A 23,563-nucleotide genomic window follows, 5' to 3' on the forward strand; every position below is an offset into this window, starting at 1 on the left:
AAAGGCTTTGTTGTGCGCGTAGATGCGGCCTTAGTATGAAATGAAGCGGTCATATTAGGCTGTGTTGCTGTGTCCGCAACCGATAACTCATCGAGTGGAACTCCGGCTTGAATGGCGTCGATTTCCCGTAGGATGGCTTTGCGCAACTCTGGTAAAGTCCAAGCCTTGTTTCCGTGATCTCTTGCGATTTGTTTCCGAATATTGTTAGGTAGTTTATCTCGAATCATGGGAATGAGAAGTTCTCATAAGCGTTCTCTTCTTTGCCAAGTGATTGTAAACCGCGAATATGACTTTCTAATGTGTCATAAAACAATCTCAGACTGTTAATGTCACTCGTAGGTTGAGGAATCTGCCACAGTGCAGTCATGTGCGCATCGATGATCAAATGATTCTGTCCGTAGCGTTCGATGAGTAGCTCTAAAGCATGGTCGTAGTTGGAGTTTGTCAAGGCGAGACCGCTAATCGTACGGGCAGCTTCATCAGTTAAAACGCTGCGTAAGTATGTGAACTTTTGAATGTTCTCGAGGTTCTTATCATTATGGATGGACGATTTGAAAGTGTCGTAGAAACTCACCCACTCGAGTACGTTTCCTGAGAAAGTTTTCAGCTGTAGTTTCGGTAATGCGACCGTTTTCTTCGATGTGTCTTGAGTAGCGGTGTCGGAGTTCGCCGATGGGCCAGTCGCATTGTTCGGTTTGTTGTTTTTGATGAAATCAGTGATCTTGTCGTTTCTCTCGAATATCTCGGACATGTAGTCGCCGGATTCTTGGCTCGCAGCATCGTAGCTTGCTTCATCCGTATTATCTAAGATATCTTCTTCGATCTTAGTTAAAGATTCGTATTTCTGAGTCAGTTGAGTGTTCAATGCTGTGAGTATCCTGTGAGCTTCAGTCTTGTTCTCAGCTGCAGCGAACGTTGATGTGAGTTGTTCTGCACGGTTGAACAGCCTCGTCATTTGGGCACGTTGTCCCCTGCGCTTGAGTTTCAACTTGGCCAATTTCGTTGCCAGTTGCTCGGCTTGAGTTGGTTGCTGCTCCTCGTCAGACATCCTAATCCTGGTCTCGGCACCAAAAATGTCGTGATGGGGTTTTATGATCAAGGTTCTTGTCTGACTTATATACAGAACTGCGAACGACACCAGTTCATGCTGAGAACACAAGCTTTATTACTGAACACGCCATGAGATAAAAAAGGCGCCAACCGGAACACAACTGTAGCAATTACATATAAAGGCGCCAAAGCGCATGCACCGAATGTAATAGAACACCAAAGGATAAACATTTTTTTGGCGGGAGATTATAGTCCACAGTCATTGGACGAAAGTTACCGAAGAGTCTGATTGGTAGAAGGATAACACATAGGCTCTGCTTAGTCCTATTAATAATGTTCAAATGATGTGTCCTTTGTTCTCCGACAACATCCCTGTGTTAACTCTATGGAGAAAATAAAACTTTCGACTTTCGAAAAACTAAGCTAGTGAAAATTTTCTTACTCCCAGATCTTTAAAATAAACTCCTACAAGTGGTATATCAGAAAAGAATTGTAAAAGTTTGGGAGTCCGAATATCTGTCCCCGAGGTGCATTCTACCTTAAGCAAAGGGATCGAGTTTGCTTTGCTTTTATTTCGGGCATTGACGTCTTTTGTTTTCAATTGAAACTGGGGTTGAAAGTAAACATTTGATAAATGAATCTGATGAGGACAAATGCCTTTAATTGTAACATAGAAATGAGAATGACAGCGATACGTTTTGCATTTCAAAATGCACCAAAAGTGGTCAAAAGTCACCGCGTGTGGTCTTTAAATGTGGAAACAAATATTTTCCAACGCCTTTGTTATATCTCTCCGCAAAGCACCGACCATTTCGTCATGCTTTGGTCGCATGACTTTTGTTGCAGTAGTACCCCGGTGACCCACTTCACAACTCTTCGAAGGTCAAGAAGCAATAACCGGAATTGTAAGCTTCGTCTGCCAATCAAAAAGTCTTTCGTAAATCTGTCAGAACATTAGCCCCTCGCTGCAGGGTGTATGGTCAAAGCTAGATTTAACCCATCGTTATTATGCACGTGTTTCTTGTGGATTTTGAAAAGAGGTCTTTGCCTAGAGAAGATATTGTCAACCTTCGTACTTGTATTCCTCATCGTATATATTGCCATAGTGATGGATATGAGAGAACGCACTTGTTTCCCACCTTCACTTTATATTTCTTTAAAAAGTCTTTCGCGACGCAACATTCAAGGCTACAGTACTTTACTGAAAATGGTCGTTAAAGGGGAAAATGACACTGTTTAGTAATTTTCCCGTTGGAAAAGAGATTCAGAACTGTCAGACCATGAAATTATGAGACGAATCTCGAGAATTGTTCAGGTGGTCTTTTGATGTTTCTCAACGGTCATAGGACAGAGTACTGCTGATACGCCCTACAACGGCGCACATGACGTTAGGTAATTGTCAGTATTAAAGCTCCATAAGCTGTATCTTTTGGCTATTTTTTTCAGAACTGTTGTTTTGTGGTTTCCGTACACTTTCTGCATTGAATCTCTAAACTGTAATTTAATGCCAAATATTTAGCATATCAACACAACCTATATGAGTATAATTTCCATTGTTATTGTTGAAAATTGTATTCAAGTCCGGACTAGAATTCATTTGTAAACAATAAACAATGATCACTACACACATACAAGCTGTGTTGACAAAAAGAATACTCAAAATTTCAGCATGACAAACTGATTAGGGTCAGACACGGTAGTTGATATACAAAAGCAGAATACTGAAAAACTTGCCACAAGTTACAGCTTATGTCCCTTTAAGCGTTCCCTCTCAGTGACAGCTAATGCTGCGTTGGTGGTTGACGATTTCCTACAACCTATATGCGCGATGCTAGTATGTTGTTCAGTTTTTCTTGATATCAAGCACAGCGATATTTTATTTAATAAATAAAATATGCTGAATTTCATGTCAAGAAAAGTGAACAACATACGCTCCGACTAAGCACGCTGGGTTCCTTTGTACCGGTAAAGTGTTAGCAATCGCCCCCTACTGCTCCTCCTTTGGTGACCCTTGAAGTCCGGTTTAGGATGTCAACACTGAGGAGTTCAGTCTCCGCGCTGTAGATATGTGCAACGTTTAACCAACACCACGCTCAGTAAAATGTAAAATTTCTCCCACACGCACGTGCATAAGATATACATTCTTGAAATATGCCTTACCCCTGGAGTGAATTGCAGTACAGGCACTTTGTAGTGTGTATAGGACACAGCTACAATAGTCTTAGTAGACGCTAACCATCTTACATCTTTATAACCATGATTGTACCGGTAAATATATTAAATGTGTTGCATCACAGTCCCTCCGCCGAAGTGGACTGCAGTTACATGTACTTCGGCAACTTTAACTTCCATGTCAGTATGAGCCGTGGAGCTAGTCAGTAGCTACTGCCATGGTTGGACATTAACATTCTGTTACTGTAGAATCACTCTCATGGACGTTGACGATCAGAATGAACAGTGTTGTCCATATTGAACTACACGGTCGTTAACAGCTCGGGACGAAGAATCGATAAACTTGGTGTTTACTGATGGGCTCACTGTGTTTACACACGAGTATGTAGATAGAAGGAACGGACTACTGCCTCCACAGATTGAGAGAGTAAAGGTGTGCTTTACCTTAAATCCGGCCCCGTGTACGTTTAAAGTTAGCACATGTGAACAAGCCCGGATTGAGCGACTGCTGGACGAAATTCTTTTCTTCGACGTCTGTCGCCAGTGGTTTTTTACGAGAATCTCGCAAACAATAACGGTTGTGAAAAGGTCTCGTTTGACGGGCTTTGCGGCAATGAGAAAATGGCCTCCGTCGTTGCTATGCGCTGGGTTAAGATACACCAGAAGAAAATTGACCTTAGCCGGGTGTCCTTAATATCCTCATGTAACAGAACAATACTACCCTTTAAGGCTTTTGTGCTTTGTTGAATTCCTCCACACTCACTGTTTGCGAACCTTTCATGAGAACACGCTCCTTCTTTAGACAGACGGAGCTATTGCAGCTTTATGGTATGCTTGCTCAACCTTTTGTATGGTTATTACGGTCTGTGGGCGAATCTCGAAGTGAAAATGACAAAATAGTATAGGCTCTGCACATACCGCACTTCCTGTACTAATTGCTGTGTGGGTGACCTATCATGACATGAAGTAACTTCTTAAACTCGTCTAAGACACAGAGATTTCCAGCAAAACGCTCACAGGTCGTTCTCGCCTTATGTTATTTGTCCCGACAGAGTTTGATCACACTTCGATATCAAACCGACCACGTAAAGTTCTGCGGCGACACACGCGTAAGAGGGGAGGGGGTAATTCTACTCGAAAAGGTCTTGCAAGCCCTAATATTGAGGTGTTATACTTCAAAAGAATAACGTTTATGAGAATGAACATTTCCGTAGCAACCGCGCTCATTCGACAGCTCTTCCAATTGAATCAACATATCAAAATATCAGTCTTGCCGATTTGATAAATAAGGTATTGAATTGTGCATGTCATAATATAAATAGTTTATTTACAAAAGTAGTGTAGTGTAGTGTAGTGTAGTTTAGTGTAGTTTAGTGTTGTTTCGTGTAGTGTAGTGCAGTGCAGTGCGGTGTAATGTAGTGTAGTGTACTGTAGTGTAGTGCAGTGTAGTTTAGTGTAGTTGTCGTGAATTGATTTGTAGAATAGCATAGTAGAGTGTAGAGTGCACTGTGTTGTGTTGTTCTTGTGGTGTAGCATAGTATAGAGTAGTGATTTGCAGTGAACCGTGGTGACGTGAGGTATAGTGTGAGTAGTGTAGTGCATTGTATTGGATTGTAAAACAGTAGTGTAGTAGTGTAGTGTAGTGTAGTGTAGTGTAGTGAAGTGTAGTCTAGTGTAGTGTAGGCTTGTGTAGTCTAGTGTGGTGTAGTGTAGTCTATTATAGTCTATTTTACCGTAGGGAAGTGTAATCTAGTCTACTTTTGCACAGCCTGTAGCAGTGATTGGTTTCATGAAGAGAAGTTTGGTGAAATGTGCAATGTTGTACATTGTAATAATACGGCGGATTGTGACGTGCCTCCGTCGTCACATACTGTTTGTATGACAGTGAACATTCATTCGTCGGAAAACATGGGATGAAATACCTATATCTCTGTTCAGACAGGTTTTATAACTTTCAGAATACGTTTTTAAAAGTTGACGGTCTCTCTCTATGGATACACTGAACTGCAGTTGTATTTACGATACAAGGGATTGAAATCCAAATAACCATGTACACCAATGGTTCTGCAGTGAAATTCGCCGGGTAAACCCCTTAGTATCTCGTTGACAGGAGAGGCGATTAAATTTGAGTTAAGTTGCTCATCTTAATGGCGGCCTTGGGACAAGATGGAAAAATCTTGAACGGCAGTGACAGTGAGCATGACCGATGACATAAAAATTCGGAACAACGATCGGGGCATCGGCGCCGCACGAATGCAGATAAAGCGTCGCAAACTGCCGACCGTCTGCAACATTCTACCCGCGCTGAATGTTAAGTGTGTTCCGGGGTATCAGTCGCATATTTGGCAACAGTAACATTGTGAAAACAGCTCGCGATTTTATTGCAGTATACGAGATTCCCTGATATCTGTGTTATCTCCATTGTTAAGAGATGACACAGTGCGATGAAAGTGGTGGAGAATGCTAACTACCAACCTTGAAGGTATCTGTCCACAGTCAAGGGTAAAGGATTTTGTCCTGACACTGGACTTTTAGTTCACTTCGACGGAATTCATAAGAAATATCAGGCGAGACACTACCTTCATGTGTACAAACTTGAGAACTGATGATTCACAACTCACTAGCTTCAATATTCATTTCTAAATTGTATTGTTAAAGAATTGGAAATAACAAGAACGATGGCTTTTGGTAATAAATTCAGCAGTTTTGGACAAGTTTCTCCATGCCAGTCTGTTGAAAATCAGATGTAGAGACCGCATATACGTTGCAATGGCTGAGGGAGAAAGACGGAAACGAGGAAAGATTGAAACATCGCCATCTAAAATCTTATTTTAATCGCATTGCCCTAGTGCTCAACCTCGCCGAAACTCCCAGAATTCAGTTAATGAGCAGAGGTTCCGTTTTTTATGTTGATTTTTTTTTGTGTTTTGATTTTGTTTACTTTGCCGCAATAATGATTTCCTTTCGTATGTATTTGCTTCCTCGTCTGTACACTTTCATATTGTATTGTAGAATACAAAAATCGTAATATTTCAATTTCACTGAACATAATTTACATTAACAGAGTGTACTATTGGAAAATTCAAAAATTAATGATGAGCAACTATGGCACCATTCAGAAATAAAATGCTTTCAATTCTTTGTGACTGACGAAGGGGATTCAAAAAATAAAACTCACAAATACAGTGTCACAAACACACGTGTAGGCGTGTAGGTGGTATGCCCATACCTGTGTGTAGGTATAGGCATACCTATACCTTTGTAGGTAGGCATGCCACCTGAGCTATATTAGGATAGGCTGTCTTCAGACATGCAACCTTTTACAAAATAGCAAATACTTACGTTTCGCTTCAAGTTAATTTGTCGCTTGATTTCCGCTTCCGCTGAAAGAAGGGGTCTCAGATACCATGAACAACATTTCACACGTAATATGCATCACAGAGTAATAAATGGTCCATTAATGGTTCACATCACGTTTCGACTTAGAAACGATACGCTGATCGCTCATTACATGTAATGAGCACCTGGGGATGTGACGTATGTGGCACAAAGTTACCCGGATATACCTTCAGTAAACGATCTTGAAAAACATCAAAAGTACAATTCCATTATGTTCCCGCGAAATTATTACCGGTATCGATTTCATCAGAAAACTCTGGATGGCTTCCAAAGAATTTCAGTGTGTGACAATTTAGATGGCCGAGATAAGTATCGAGCATGGATCGATTTAGCTATGAAGAGAAAAAAAGCTTTTTATGGACTGAGGTACGGGTAAAATTGTATCTAAATGTAAACGAAGCTTATTGAATTAAAAACATTGTGGTCTAGTATTGTCGGATGACTAGCATTCAAGGTGTCTAGTCGAAATACTTGTGTACACTAACATACGCATCGACAATGGTCTGTCCACATTTCATGGCACACTTTACGGAGCTGTCTGTGTCTCATTTATTTTGCCACTATTGTTTTGCAAGTAAGTATACCGTGGACTACTACCATTCAGCTCCACCATTTTTCCCCAATACAGCCTCAATACAGCCTCAATGTACATTTTGTATTTTGTGTATCTTGAGTTTCAGATGCACGTTATATAAATCTCTTAGGTTGAGCGGTACATGCCTAAACTGTTTTATCTATTTGTTGTCTTCCATGTTTAAATGTATTTTTATTTCTATAAACCTGTAGCCAGTGTAACCTAGCGGTTTATTCATTCATTCATTCATTCAAAAAGAAATAAATAAATAAATAAATAAATAGATAAATGATCCATATCAGAACGTTGGCGACATCAAATTTGAGATATAGGAGAGAATTGAACTCCAATCAATCCACAAAATCATTTATCTTGATATTTTTGCCCGAGCAATCTGGCTCCCATCTGCAACATTCACTGATTTTAATGGAAATGTTCCCAGTTACTCAGGGGAGGGCGTATGAATTCTGAAATCTTCGAGCATTATATGTTGCTTAAGTGGTAATATTTGCAAATGCAACATGGTGTATCATAATTTGCCTGTAGCTGCAGGACGGAGTTGATGCAACGTTTGGCGCGGTTGCGTGCCGCGCTAAAAAGACTGTGAAATGTACGACAGTTTATTTGATTAATAGAAATACTGCATTTCATCAGAACCGTCAACTGTGAAGAGGACGAAAGCAAACATTTAATTGGCAAACAGCATGGAGGCGCAGAAAAACAGAATGGCTTTCAAGGGTAAGAGAAGCATAGGAATAAAACACTCTCGGTGGTTTTTTTTCATACGGGCCTGGAATGGGAGAATATATATTATTTTGAAGTATTGCTTTTTTCGAATGCAGCCTATTCGCTTCTGAGACATGGATTAATGCGCAACCTAACCTTAGCCGGTCTGCTTCTGTTTAGGAAGTCTGACCTACTTTAGGCTAATACGAAATCACTTCTTGAATCCCTATTGAGCTTTTGTGCGTGGGTATGGCTTGTAAATGATATGATCCGTCAATAGAATTTCACTGATCCGCCATTATACTCAGGGATCTGGACAACGTCACCGATTCACTTTTAGTAACAAGGATTTCATCGCTATAATCCTATTACGATAATATTATATAGGGCTCAGCCCTTGGTGTCGCGCCAGGGGTCAAGATTGGCAATGTTATTTGTATTGATTCATGATAAAATATAATTAATTGTTGCTTCATATGACAACTATGCCCAGTTTCCCTCTGATGAAAGCAGTTCACGTACGTACACGACGTCAAACTCTGCAGCAGTGCAGGTAAAAATTTTCTGTAATGTGTAAAAATGTTGGACAAAATTGGCAATTTTTACCATGATAACAGCCAATTGCGTTAAACAAGGGACGTATTATGCAATAATTATCATTGCAATGGTAACCGCACTGCCAACCTTCCACTTGCAAGCTGAAAACTACAGCGTTTTGTTTAAAAACTGACAATTTTTGGATCTAATTATTGACACAGGGGGCGCTTTCCTAAAATTCAATCCCAGCATTCTTTGCGTATACCCCCCCCGTTCAAATGCACGACAGTTTTCTCCCTTTTTCTATTTTATATGCGTGATATTAACGATATTTTGTATCAGTGACAAGGTGGATAATAATACTTACTGGCTAATAAAAGAGATATATTTTATGAATGGCATGTTATATAATAATTTGCACGTTTCGTATTTGTTTATTTACGAGTACTCAAAAAAACATGGCGGCGCCCATGAAAGTAGGGTACACTTCCGGTTACTCGCATAGTATATTATGAATATGCGCATGCGTAGTCAGTAAGCCGCTGGCGCGACTATTAACCATTTCTGTTCGGGTCACCATTTGCAGATAGAGACCGACTTCGCTGTCGGATCTGTAATATGCGCATGCGAGCAAACTGAACTCCATAAAGTGACCCAAAAGGTGGTCGGCAAGGGAGGTGGGGGAAGGGGAGTTGGGGTTGATGTCGTAAAGAAGAATTCAATAAGAAAACGGAAATTCAGGTTATGACTAGGGCAAACTGTTCAAGAGAACACTACTGCAGAGAAAACTCAAAACGTCGACAAACTAATTTAACGAAGTAGCCTAAGTATATGAGAGAGGAAGGTCTCATTAGGGGAAGTCTGAGACTTGACCTGATATTGACCGCTAATTGAATGCCAATCCAATTTGAAATAACCACAAGTTAACGCAAGTTCACGGTATTTAACTGAATTATTTGTTAAATCTCTTACATGGTAAATGCAAACAAATGGGGTTTGCAGCAATACCGAGAAACCGAGACAGTATAGCTTCGAATAGACAAAAACCTTGAACATTTTAGCATACCGTTCTCTACTAAAAAATCGATTTTCAGTATATTTGGCATAATGAAGAACTGCCGCTCGAGACTTTACGTCGTTGTGACATTGCTACGGCCAACGAGACTTGTGGTCCGAACAGCTGATACCGAAAATAGTCAGCCTAGGCACGTACGTAAATATATATATATATATATATATATATATATATATATATATATATATATATATATATATATATATATATATATATGTGTGTGTGTGTGTGTGTATATATATATATATATATATATATATATATATATATATATATATATATATATATATATATATATATATATATATATAAGGAATCTATACATTCCCCATAACAAAATGCATGTCTTACTATGGCCGTATAATACCCCAAGGGGCCGTGCTACCGGATACATATCGCTACTCCCAGAGGCCGTAGGCCGAGGGGTGGAGTGATGTGTTTCTTGTAGTAACGCACGGCCACGAGGGATTCCTGGTAACGCACGGCGTCATCGGAATATTGCCAGCAAAGCGAACACAGCGTGGATTTTAGATTCAGACTCAGATAACTAATTTCACTCAAAGATCCCTGAACTGCAACTGGTTATACATTTTACATTTGGTCTTTTATCATGTCAAAAATGCCTTGTGTTCAACTTGTCACCACATCTTATGTGTACATATTGTTCGTAGTTTACGACTGAATGTCTGTACGGGCACAGATTTTTGCTTTACTTTTACGTTTACTTGAAATGTTTTCCGATACTTGTCTGGTTTGCCGCTTGCAGGGACTCATTTTCTAGCCCTTGGAGAAAGAAAATACGGTCTTGGTTAATTGGAAACCTTGCACTATGATCCCTAATTTTTATTCTATATTTTGTAAGAGAGTAGTTGAAAATGTCATTGTGGAAATTTTGAGCAAAAGTTTAAGTCGAAGTGCATACTACTTTTAAATTGATGGAATCCATGCATTCGTCGTTTTGATCCAGGGATAGAGCAAAATGGCGTATACGGGATAGTAAGAGAATTTCACGACATTAAAGTAGCAGAGCTGCAATAGCTAGCCTGAAGTCATTCATCTTAAAGCTAAATATTGACCGTTTTCGAGTTTACCTCGACCAAATTTTTACGGAATAATTGAGCATCGATTCTGCCAACGAATTTAGCCGTAATTTCGTTACTCTTTAAACCATTGTTGGGATGCATGGGCGAGTTGCTTGCGGTGACCTGTTTTCCCTCCGGTGAGCTCTTCTGAACGGTTCAACTAGGGCAAATGTCTCCGGGAGCTGTTCTTTATCCCTCGATAACTCAAATTAGATAATTATCCCCGGATTCATGGGTCATTACGCAAAATGCGATCTCTTCCGTATTACCAGTTAGCCTAGATGTAGCATATATCACTTTAGACAACTGTAGTTTTTCCGTTAATCCTGGATGAAGTTTTAAGTGAGCTGGAATGAAGTCGGTCTATCCGAAAAATATTTTGCTATCATGTCGAAGTGCATTTATGTGTGTGTATGTGTGTGTGTGTCTGTGTGTGCATGCATGCGTGCGTGTGTGTACATGTACGTATGCGATGAATGCATGAAGGTAGTTTCTCCCTTCCCTCGTGGTGTATACGTGTTATTTCAGTAGTATTCGTCAATTTGGTTCTGTAAAGTTCAAGAAGTTAAATCATATTTGTCTCATCACTATAGAAACCGTTCGATTGCCGCTAAGTCATTATCTATCCAGTCCCATTTGTCGGTAGTATAAGACAAAGAAAGTGAAATCAGGAGACATAAATTGACGAATTGAAATGGACTTTGCTGCCGATAAAAAGTAGGAAACGAAGCGAATGTGTTGTAGCGGCGACTTTGAAATGTGTTCGGAGCCTTTCCCATTGATTCTTTACCTCTCACCGCAGTCCAGCCAAGCTTAAATATTAAACCTGGCTGTACACAGAACTTCATAGATTTTCGTGATTTTGTCGCGAAGTAGACATATTTATTGCTATTTCTCGATCAAGCCAGTCGATTAGTAAGTTATTGTGTCTAGGTAGTAAGAAAGAGCTCAGATTGCTATATTATGCTAAATGTATGTGTAATAAACAAATAGAGGCGGATGATAGCGAAGCAAGAGTAACTCCCATCAAAGGTGGATATACACGAGATTTGGACACAATGCGCGACTACACTGTCCCTCTACCGCCGCGGGCAGTAACGAGTTGTGCAGCACGAGTAGACAGGCAGTGCTATATGTCACGTATTGTATAACGAAGCCGTATATGAATGGGTTATGCTATTACATTAGATACATATTGTGTTTCTGGTACTTGAAGTAACTATCTCAATAGTTTAAAGCCACAATAGCTGCGAATGTGTAATAAAGCGATCTCAAAATATCCTGAGTTTTCCGAGACCTTTCGTTGAATAAGACCCATGAAACACTGAAAAAGTGTATAACACTGTCATAAGTGTTCCCGCCATTTTCAAAATTTCCCTAGCGAAATAGCTTTTTCAAAAATACCCTCTGACGTCACTTTTGTCGATTCAGTGAGGACTAGACGTATCTATTTTATCGTCACGTGACGTATTCTGGCGAATCGCGACACTGAATGAGCATGTGACGTATTTTAATAAACACCTATTACCTGGTCATGAGGGCTATAGCGCCCGTTTATTACCCCCCGAGGGGCCGTGCATATACGAGAAAGACATCGTTATTTCCCGATGCCGTAGGGCGAGGGGTATAGCAATATTTTTCTGGTAGTGCACGACATTAGGGGTAATGAACATGTGCTATAGCCCGAATAAAGAGGTTATAGGCGTTTTATGACACGCCACACGCTTTGATATTATGCACCGCAACAATCGATTATGACAAGTTTACTTGGTGATTTCCCACAGTGGTGACAATAGTACCACTTTCTTCGTTCACGAAAATATCCTAATCAAACCTAGCAATATCCTTGGTTGCACTTGAATCTTTGTCGTCGATGAGTTGTTAAAGTTCCTACGTTGTTGGAACGGAAATCTTGCTGTCTCAGAGAGAGGCTCGTCGCTCATCCCGGGCGCTCATCAACTTCTAGTCCTCCGCCATTGTTTCAAAGCTGCAGACGACACTACGCGTATGGTCACGTGACTGGAAACCTTTTCCAAATTTGGCCAAAAACTATTCCCTGAGAAATAGTCTTTCAAAAATACGTTCTGACGTCACCTTTTCCGATTCAGCAGGAACTAGGCACTAGACGTAGCCATTTTCTCGTCATGTGAGGTATTCTGGCGAATCGCAACACGGAATGAGCATGTGACGTGTTATAATAAGCCTATCCATGCCTACCAAAGCATACCCTTGCCTAACCTTTTTACTAGCCTAGCCTATCCTATCCTAGCCTAGAACAGCTTAGCATAGCAAAGGATCGCAATTAGTATAGCATAGCATAGCATAGCGTGGAATAGCATAGCGCAGCACAGCACAGCATAGCATAGCACTGCATAGATGAGCATATAGCTGAGAATAGCGTAGAAAAACACAGCGCGCACAGCTTACAATAACGAGATAGCGTACTGTAACATACCACAGTAAACATTTTGTTTTCAATTGTGATTTCGTTTACTTGAAAGACCTTTTACGTTTACTGCCATCGGATTTCAACCCTTATGAGTAGGTCTTACCCGCTTGCACTTTACTAGCTAAGTGAACTTTGGACTGAAATAAGAGCTACAATGACTTTGAAGCAGGGAACTATCAAAATTGTGTATGCATATATCGAGATAGCCTGGCCCAGTTTGTCAGAGACAGTTCGTTTGAACATACACATATATGAAGATGCGTATTTGGTGTGTACGTGTCAGCAGCGACAATGTACAATGTTGCTTTTCAATGAAACTTTTAACCATCCCACCATTAAGATTAATAGAAGTGTTCATTGTAAGGCGGTCCTATTCGTGCCAATAACCAAATGACGGGGTAAATTGAATTTAACTACAGTTTCATTAACGTCGCTATCGCTTAGAGTGCTCTAATGAGTTAGCGTCCTTTGAGTCCAGAATGCAACATGAATTAGTAAGTTGAATTATCCGCGCCATTAACTACACGACATGATGACTTCGAACTGTCTGGGCAATACTTGATAAATTTGACAAACAGGAGTATTAAGGTAGAATGCGTCTCGGGGATAGATATTCAGACGCTCAAATGTTCACAGTAGTTCTTGTCTGGTCTATCACTTGTATGGGCTCATTTGAAAGCTCTTGGAATAAGCGAAAATTATATTTTCCCCCTAGAATTAACACAGGCATTGCGACCATTTTGAATTCCAAATATCGGTCAGGGTCATGCAATTTGTTTCTTTAGTAACAAGCTTTGCATGGTGACCACCGATTTTTATTCTTGATTTGGTAAGAATGTGGTTTGAGCGAAAGTTTAAGTCTTCCATTTTCGAGGCACTTACTACCTTAATATGACACGCAAATCGACTTCCACTTATGTAAATTATTGCTAGCACGGTAGTATATTTTATATAATGTTGCCTAAATACTTTATCTACAGGGTTTGAGGTCCTAGCGTAGGTGGCCAAATGTCAGCCTTTCAGTCTGTTTATATTACACTTTGTGCATTGAGCACGGTTTGGTGTAGAATGAAAAACGGATATATGTAGGGAAATGTGCACCAAAATTACCGTGTGTCATATTATTTTTTCGAGAATTATAAAAATTACAGGACCGCACTTTAGCTTGAAATAAAAATAATCCAGACATTTTTCTTATCTCACTTGGTTTTTTGATGGTATCATGGGTTGTGATGTGACCAGATGAAATGTCTGATAAGAAAATGCAATATCATCACCAATTAAGATATCCATCAACAGGGATCACCATGTCATATGTAATGCCCAACTGATTAAATAATCCACTGGTAGACTATGGATTCTAGTCCGGGAAATTACTGCGTTACGTCTCATCAATTAAAGAGATCCCCATGGCAAAGATATATGGTAATGTACTTGATTTTAATTGCGCGGCACAGTAGGATTGGGGGTAAGCGTTTTATGGTTGTCATGGTAAGTAATGGGCATGAGGCATTGCCTCGATCACATGTCAGTGTACGGTGTGATTGATCAGGCATTTGGGATGCTTGTGCTCTCAAAACAACGCTCAAAACACTCACATTTGAACAGAAAACTACCCTTTTAGTAGTCCACAGCATGGGAATGGAACTCGTCTCCCTGTTTGACGCTTGTACTGCTTATACTGGTTGTTTTCTCAACGATGACATGAGTGAAGGGAAGACACGGCAAACCAACAGACGGAGCTGCGGCTGATTCGTAATGTTGGCGCATCGATTACAAGTACAAGATAGCGGCTATAGAAAATTAAGGTTTCGGTCAGCCGTAAGGTAGAATGCGCTCCGGGGACACAAATTTGGACACTCAAACTTTTACAATTATTTTCTAATATACGACTTGTGGGGGTTCAATTTAAAAATTTTGGTATAAGAAAACTTTTCATCGGATCAGTTTTTCGAAATTCGAAAATTTTATTTTTCTCCATAGAGTTAACACAGGGATGGCGGCCATTTTGAATTTTTAACATCGGTAAATCTTGAGTTACTTGTTTCCCTGGTACCAAAATTTGCACGGTGACCCCCAATTTTTATTCTTGATTTTGAAAGAGAATGGTTGAAATATCCCTCCAGGCAAGTTTGAGCAAAAGTTTAAGTCTTTCACTTTCGAGGCGCGAACTACCTTAAGAGGGAAATTTAGCTAAGCTCTGAGAAGATGCTGTACGTTTGCAGTGCAGCGGAATTGAGGCAGGACTACTTTTTATACTAGTCACCGTGACCAAGGTCTTCTCTGTACGTGATGACTGCTGTTGTTCACAGGATGAGAAGTGAAGGGCATTACAATATTCCGTAACCTCTTTGGCAACGTTCAACGTTTGACTTGCATTTTGTTCACGTAGCGATCACATGTTTCTGGTGACAATAATATGTTTTTCTGTTTAGTTAGAAAGTGAAAGGTGAAAAAAAAAGACAAATGGTTTTTAAACATTCTTTACTGCGTAAGTTTAGCGCGTTAAAAAAATGAATCCCATTCGCTTTCTCAAAGGTGAACACTTTGAATATGCGATTCATCTTGCTTTTGTGATTTTAAGGGCTGTCAAATCGGTAACCGAGCTTATCTTAGACGAAAACCATGACGAAAACTGAAACAAGCTGTGAAAAAAGATATGTACTAGTGAAGTCACTTGGACCGTGATCACTTCATCGAGAGAAGAGAGAAAATGCATAGCTTTGAATGAGCATCTTAGTTTCCCATCTAAACTTAAGGTAGTATGCGCCTCGAATGTAAAAGACTTAAACATTCTCTCAAGTTTTACTCAAGGAATTTTTCAACTATTCACTTTCAAAGTGAAGGATGAAAATCGGGGTCACCGTGCACATGTTTGTAGTAGAGAGAGAAATTACCCAAGATTTACCGATATTTGAAATTCAATGTGGCCGCCATCCCTGTGTTAACGTTACTGTATGAAGGAAAAAAAAATCGAATTTCGAAAAACTAAGACGGTGGAAGGTTTTCTTACTCACAGAGTTTCAAAATGAATCTCCACAAGTGGTAGATCAGGAAGGAATTGAAAAAGTTTGAGAGTCAAACTATGTGTCCCCAAGGCGCATTCGTCTTTGGTTAGCTGCTTCATCTTGCCTTTCCGACAACGGAAGTTACTTTACGTTTTACACGTAAATACGAGCAGCATTGGTCATTCCCCTCTCGTGTTACTGTGCCTTGCAACGCTATCCTTGCACCGATTAACGCTGCACTGAAAACTATAATTGACCGGAAATAAACTTTAGAATTCAGAGAGTAGAACGACTGGTCTACACGTTGCCGCAAATTGTGTTCAACAGAGGAACGTCCAACATCATCAGATGTCAGTCACTGACCGCGTCATGAACTTTGTGACTAAAAGATGGAGGATCTGACATGACAGCTCGAGGGCGCAGGCATTGTTAACAGTATGAGCTGACGAGTTGACACGAACAAACGCTTACACTTTCCCAAGATAGTCTCAACCCTTGATCAATTACACTCTTTACCTCAAGCCCTCATGATGACTGTTCTTTCGTTCACCGGGCGTTCGAGAATATTGATAGGTCACTGATGTTATCTGGCAATGTTAGAGACGCATTTTGCGTATGTAGTTCACAAATTACCATATCTGACAAATGCTTGTTGGAGTTAGTGTACACGACAGGGAAAGGTGGCATGCCGAATTGCTGCGTCCAAACACATAACTCTTCGTAGTCCCTATTATCCAGACAGGTAAAACTGTGACAAGCCATAAGTTGATTCCAAAATGACGTCTCAATAGAAGTACCATTCAAGAACGCATTAGCCGTTGTCGCTTGCGCTCATGCATTCAACGTTATCGTACTGGGCAATCAAAAAACGACCAGCGTGCACTCGACGTCGTTTTACAGCTTTTCTGTTATCATTTTAATCAGTGCTTTATCTTCTTTGTTGTGAATTCAATGTTTTCTTTTATGTATTGGCAACGAAATCCCAAGCATATATGTCATACTCAAGAAACATGTTATTGTTCATGATAAATCCGTGTGTGAAAAAAGTTATAAGACGATGTACAGTTGTATCGCTAGCGACTGTGCTACCTGCATGTGTATACTTGTTTCACTTTCCAGTTCCTTATAAGATATGCTTTCCTTTGATTTTTCCAAATTGCTCACTGTAATTTATCATTGCTTATTTTTTCCAACAAAAATGTTTTAGACTTTCGGTTACTGGTCTTGTACGCGCTAAAATTTCTCCCACGAAAATAACACGATGCACTGATCTCAACATCTAGGAACTAGCACAAAACTTCACATACAAATATTAATAATAAAGGGGGCTTATATTTATAACAAGTTATGCCACGAGATTAAGTAGCGGTATAATACACACGCCATTCCCCTCTTCCTAATCAGATGTTTGATTTTTCCTGAAGTAGCCAACTGGTACATGGTAAAAACTTGAAATATCTTATAATTAACGGAGCCCATGGCCAGTTGACAAACTTCAACCGTTTAAAAATAAATGTTAGACCAAATAAATACAGCTTTTTATAGGAGAAAGTTTTGATTAAACGTTTTGGAAAACTCTTTAGAAACAATGTCTGGATCTGAAAAAAATCGTATGTACTGCATTTCATAAAAGTGATTAGAATATACTTCGGCACTGGTGCGAATAATTGCATAAGGATGAAATACCAAGGCTACGTTCGTTCCTTAATTTACATAATCTTACTTTTTATTTCATTTTATTTCGTAACATTGTTTAATTTTATTTTTGACCCTTGGATGACGTTACAAGGACTTTGTGACGTACACTGAATACACTTTCTGATATTATGAAAACATCATCAGGTAACACTCTATCATATTGGTCTTTAGAGGGATAATCGTATCCAGTCACCGATATAAACGGTTCGACACATTTTTGTCAACGAGTAAATTAGCAATGTAGGTAAAGTATGGTGAATGCGTTTAAACAGAGTTCTTACTCTTCATTTCTGGTCAATTTCTTACCTTTCTTTGCTCGAGTCTACCTCTGTGTGCTAAAGGTCGTTCTGAAGGGAAATTTTTAATCCCGTATTTACCTCCGGATTCAGGTATTTATCGCAAAATCATGCAAATCAAGTTCTTAAGTTCGCTTTCCCGTCATAGATAAAAGCTGTGCGCTATCAACTCAAAACAACAGAATTGGGACACTGCTCTGTCAATAGCTTTGGTTGGCCCAATAGTAAAAGCGTTTCACTTTGCAAAGAATACCACGACTTGACCAAATGAAATTGCACATGTCCCAAAACACGAGTCTTAATCTCTGTTAAAACTCAAGCATGTTTTCTGTTCTTATAGTCGTCTAGTTCAATTATATTGCTCATCCTATATCTTCAAAGTCCAGATTACATTTCCAAGTTTACTTCCACTTCGATATTTGATTATAGACCATTTTAAGACTCTCCTTTGTGACGCCACAATTTTTACTCATCAATTGCATCGTGTTAGAACATTGGTATCCATCTTAAAAGTAATTCGGTAATTCCTGGTGACTCATTGATTTTCACATGAGAGCCACGTGACAACGATGTTGTGCCCTTATTGCTGTATTACTGACGTCCATAAGCAACATGGTTGGCGCGTCTCATATGAATATATGCAAATTTACAGTGAATGATTTACATGGTAACATGCACCTTTTACCCTATATGGATATATGCAAATTAGCATTGTTCCTTCAGACGTGAATTCCATGACTGATGGCAATGTCTCACTGACTATAGCAGTGACGCTGCACTCAACTTGTCCAGCTATGCCAAATAAAGAAATGTGTGTTTGGTTACTGGTCTACGCTTTTTATAGTAAAACCTTTCGACCCAAATTTTTCCTTTTACATTTAAGAAAACCATGCATGATTTACCAAGTTTTGGTGTTCTGGTGGTTCGCAGAACGCCATTTAAAATGAAATGATAGGAAGAGAAAATGAGTTTCCGACCGATCGACCTATCCTATTTCCTGAAAGCATGCAAATTGAAAACATCCATATTTTTGTACTAAGTGGTGTAAGTCTTGTTGAAATCTCAGTATAGAAGAAGTAACTCAAGCATAAAGAAGGATATGCAATCACAATTTATGAAAGATTATACTTGGAGATCAAAACCTGAATCTTGAGAAATCCAAAGATCGAAACACAAAACTTAATTGCTGTTGTCGCGGACAGCGGTAATACTCTTTCATTGTTATTGATCCTTGTGTTATTGGGTGCACACCAGCACAGCTATTCATCTTGCGCGTTTCCTTCTATTGTGAAAAAGAGAACCCTTGATTAAAATGGTCGAGATCATTTTTCAAAAATCAACGACATGCCCTGAAGGGTTTTCTAATATCACCCAGGAGTTGATAACGAGAAGGTAGAATAACGCAATTGCATCATAATTCAACTGACGATTAATGCTCCAAAGATCCAACGCTAACAATCGATTATTTTCCATCTGACCAAAATATTATCGATGTAAATAAAACACGGCAATGCGTCCATTCCTATTTGATCAGAACTGCATGTGCTAATGCATGTTTAATATGTTTACCTAATTTCAAAGCTGTCGAACAACCTGTTTCACAGTAAATGGTTCAACCGAAGAGAGAAAACTAGGCCAAAATGTTTTAAACCGAAAATGTTACCATCGTTTAAAAGATTCTTGAGTAATTCTTGAAAACCAACAAGCCAAATTAAGGAAAACTTTAACTAAAATGACAGATTTGCCCCGAAAATTTAAACCATTTTTATATGAATAAGGTTATCACTAAGAAACTAAATATAAATATAACTGAACTAAATATGACTGAATATGATAGCAGTCTGACACTCGGTTTCAAAGGAGATGAGCAAAAATGATAACATTTGTTCCAAACATTTACATTTGCAAATTTGCATTATAATTTCCACAAAATTTCACTCTTTCATCTTGTGTAACCTCCAAGGCAAAATTGAAAACTATCAGACATGTCAAATTTGCAAATTATTTAAAAATTCAAAGTGGAGATTGCTCGAGTGTAACAGTAGACCGACACAAGATGTCCCCCTTTGAATTTTGCTAGTTCATTCCATGATCTCTCCTTCCTACAGTCCCTCCTGACGGAGGGGCTATGTTCACCCAAATAAAAGAATATTTTTTAATAATCTGCAAGACTGTATACCATATGTTTTGTCAACCTCACGACTTGCTTAGTAACAGCTGTTAATCCGCTATACACGCTATCGACTTGCCTGACGAACACCTGGAAACTCACTGGTCTACAAACACCATAATGGGATCAAGTTGATAAAATCGATACAAGGTGTGTGCCAGTAAATGAGTCTAATAAAGACGTACTCTTGGAAAATATCTCCATTGTACATAGAGCATTAAAGTGATAAATTTTATGCTAGGTACTTCTGCCGACTCATCACATATCATATCATATTATCGACACTTAGAGCTACCTAAACAGTTTGAGTGACGGTGCAATTATAATTTATGCTCGGAAAAGAAGTAAGATAGATTTCTTGAATGCATTGGACGTACAGGCACAGAATATTGCAAATAAATCCCTACATGAAATGCCCGGAAAACAAATAAAATTTTTAGCGAACTCTCCGTGGTACCAGGCGAGCCTAGAATGCGCGTTGGAGTTAGATATTCAGACTCTTAAACTCCCCAAATATTTTAAGTCTACCACTTGTAGGGACCCATTTTGAATCTCTTGGAGTAATTACAGCTGTCATAAGATTATTGTTGAAACTTCATTTTTACCCACAGAGTTAACACAGCGGTGATGGCCAATTTGAATTTCAGTGTCGGTAAATTACAATGGGTGATTTGTTTCAATCTGTACTGTGTAGTACCACATTTTGCATGGTGACCCCAGATTTTTATTCGTGATTTAGGAAAGGAATGAATTGAAGTCACTGTAAGTTTGAGTAAGAGTTTAAGTCTTTCAATTTCGGGTCGTATACTACTTACTTCAACGGTACAGGCAACCCACTAAGTGTGACAGCTTTCTCACAACCAGACGGATTCGGAGGGACTTACATGTGGAACAGACATTTCGCTTTGAGAAAGAGTATCGATATTTTAAATGAAAAATAACACAAAAATTACGCATGCCTGTCACGTGAGCTGCACAATTTCATTAGAAAAAAGAACGAGTCGACAGACAGTTGCCAAAAAACTCTCAGTGATAACCTCTCTTTTATGGATCTCAGTGTACTTTGTGTTATGCGTTGTTTTTTTCTCTATAGTGCGTGCCTTTCTCTGAATATTGAATTACCCAGCATTGCTGATACTGATGCCTCATCGTTAAAAGTATAGAAACTTTACCCCGTTGAATTGAAATAGCCAATCTGAGAACAAGCTCCCAACATTACCGGTAAAGATTGATCGATATTTTCAGTTTAACATAAAAGTCTCATTTATCACGTTAATGATAAGACAAGGAAATGTCTTATCTTCATTATCTCACTTGGAATTTGGTTGCATCTTATCTCGCACATATTTACCTATGGTTCTTATGATTGTTTTTATTAGTTTTGTTTTTTTAATTTCTCCGATATGTGAGGGGTAATGAATAATTTGTGTGTAGATGAGACTGCTATTTGATAATGCTTGGGCGAGTGGTACGCGTGTAATTAGACAGGGATAGAGGGCCCCTTTGAAAATGGAGCATGTTGGAAATGTGTATAAATCACGTAATGGACGATACGAAGACATTTCGTTTTTATGTCAAATATTGGTGCTTGCTCACACATCGGGAGATAACTCTTTTCAGTTCCTCTCTGACGCCCCAGCGCTCGCGCAAACCTTTTGAACACATCCTTCTTACCCAAGAGATATACAAACAATCTGTGTTGGTCTTCACGTGATCCAAATGACAGCCAAGTGCGTCTGGCATAGAGCTCCTAAAATGCTAATATGTCTTCCTCCGTCTGAAAACTAGACCTTTGCGAGAGAGAGCGTCTTATAGTTGGTGAACGTGGCTGAAGAAATCGATGGAAACTAAACACCGATGAAATGTACATTCTTCAGCATACTTTGACTTGATCGCTTTTATTCAAAGTTTGCTCAAATCGTTTTGACTCATAGAAAACAAGGTGGACGGCAATTAAAATACTTTGTTAAACATTTTATATCAAATCGTATGACGAAATAAAAGCATCATAATGTCAACGCTGTCGATGTCCTCTTTCGTAATACGGTTCATTTCTATAAGTGAAAATGGTATGGGTTGTTCCGGGCTGCACGTGACTAATTTTTTGGCTCTTTATCCGCATTCAAATCAGGAAAAGCATTCAGCTGGATTTGTCGCTGCATAGTAAATACTCCTCGGTATAATCCAGACTACTTCTAGTGGACAGCCGAGGAAAACAAAATGATATTTGGAGCTGCACTGAGGGAGCCCTTGACGTGGTCAATGTGATTTCGTCAGTTGGAGTGGATCGGATTGGCCATTTAGGAGCATCCATTTACAATTTATGTTTCTGCAAATAATATTTTTTTACGTTTGCATATCCATATTTCGTTTTCGTTAGAATATGTTTAAGTTCACATCTCGCTTTATGCAATCACATTATGTTTACATTGAAATAATCTTTAATTGCACACACCGGGGTTTTAGTGTATGTTGATGGGGTAAGTGTTCAAATTCATCCATCAGCCAGTTCCAAATACAGTCATCAGTGTTTACACAGGGGTCGCTTAACACAAATGTAAATTCGCCATCCTAAAAATTGATTTTACCATTTCCTGTAGCAATGTTGGCAGATTCCAATTCAAGTTATCCTACATAAAATTTGAAAATTCATTCATACATGTAAATGAAAGTTATTATTTTCGACTTCAAAGCTCATATATATATATATATATATATATATATATATATATATATATATATATATATATATATATATGTGTGTGTGTGTGTGTGTGTGTGTGTGTGTGTGTGTGTGTGTGTGTGTGTAAATACATCATACATACATACATACATACATACACACACAGTACACATACGTAACTTAGCTTTTACCTGCGAACTTGTACATGTCGAATGAGTCGTATTGAATCCTTATTTTCTTCGAGTCGGCGTACAGAGTGACCTATATAGCCTCTCCGTCTCTAAAGCTTATGGGATAATGAGGTGGTAGTAAAACCATTAGACCGCTGAATCCTGGATAAAAGCAATTGGCCACTCTAAAAACAGGTCTTGTGTCAGTGATAAGATCGGAACGTTATCAGATTTTATAATCAAGGTGGACATGACTCCCCAATCCCTTTAATGGCAAGAATTGCCTTTACGGTGCAATATGTTTTCTCCACTCCAGTAATGGATCGCGCTCTGACTTTGAGAAATGACTCAATCGCTGTGCTATAAATGAAAACTTTCATTTCGCATTTAACATCTATCTTCCTATTCTCTCCACGCATGCGCTTACGTGAAATACACCCCTCTAGTTACACTTTTAGGTCGACTTTTAAACAA

The 23,563-nt window shown here is 39.1% G+C and overlaps 2 protein-coding genes across 6 annotated transcripts in view; both read right to left on the reverse strand.

Annotated features, from left to right (window-relative positions):
- The window catches only part of LOC139145066 (uncharacterized), a 49,760-nt gene that overhangs the window by 19,072 nt on the left and 7,125 nt on the right, over positions 1 to 23,563 (reverse strand). Inside the window, exon 1 of one of the 5 annotated variants that reach the window (XM_070716006.1) lies at positions 6,565 to 6,670. The exons of 2 other annotated variants lie outside the window; for them this stretch is intronic. The gene's annotated coding sequence lies outside the window, so the exon portion shown is untranslated. Of the gene's footprint in view, positions 1 to 3,210; positions 3,636 to 3,666; positions 3,988 to 6,564; positions 6,671 to 23,563 lie in introns of those variants that run through there. 2 more of the 5 variants (XM_070716003.1, XM_070716005.1) reach the window with 2 other exon arrangements.
- LOC139146050 (uncharacterized) lies at positions 224 to 1,048 on the reverse strand. Its single transcript, XM_070717497.1, has one exon. The coding sequence runs from the start codon at positions 1,046 to 1,048 to the stop codon at positions 224 to 226; it is 825 nt and encodes a 274-aa protein (XP_070573598.1).

This window comes from Ptychodera flava, chromosome 12 (assembly GCF_041260155.1).
Source record: "Ptychodera flava strain L36383 chromosome 12, AS_Pfla_20210202, whole genome shotgun sequence".
Classification (NCBI taxonomy): Eukaryota; Metazoa; Hemichordata; class Enteropneusta; family Ptychoderidae; genus Ptychodera; species Ptychodera flava.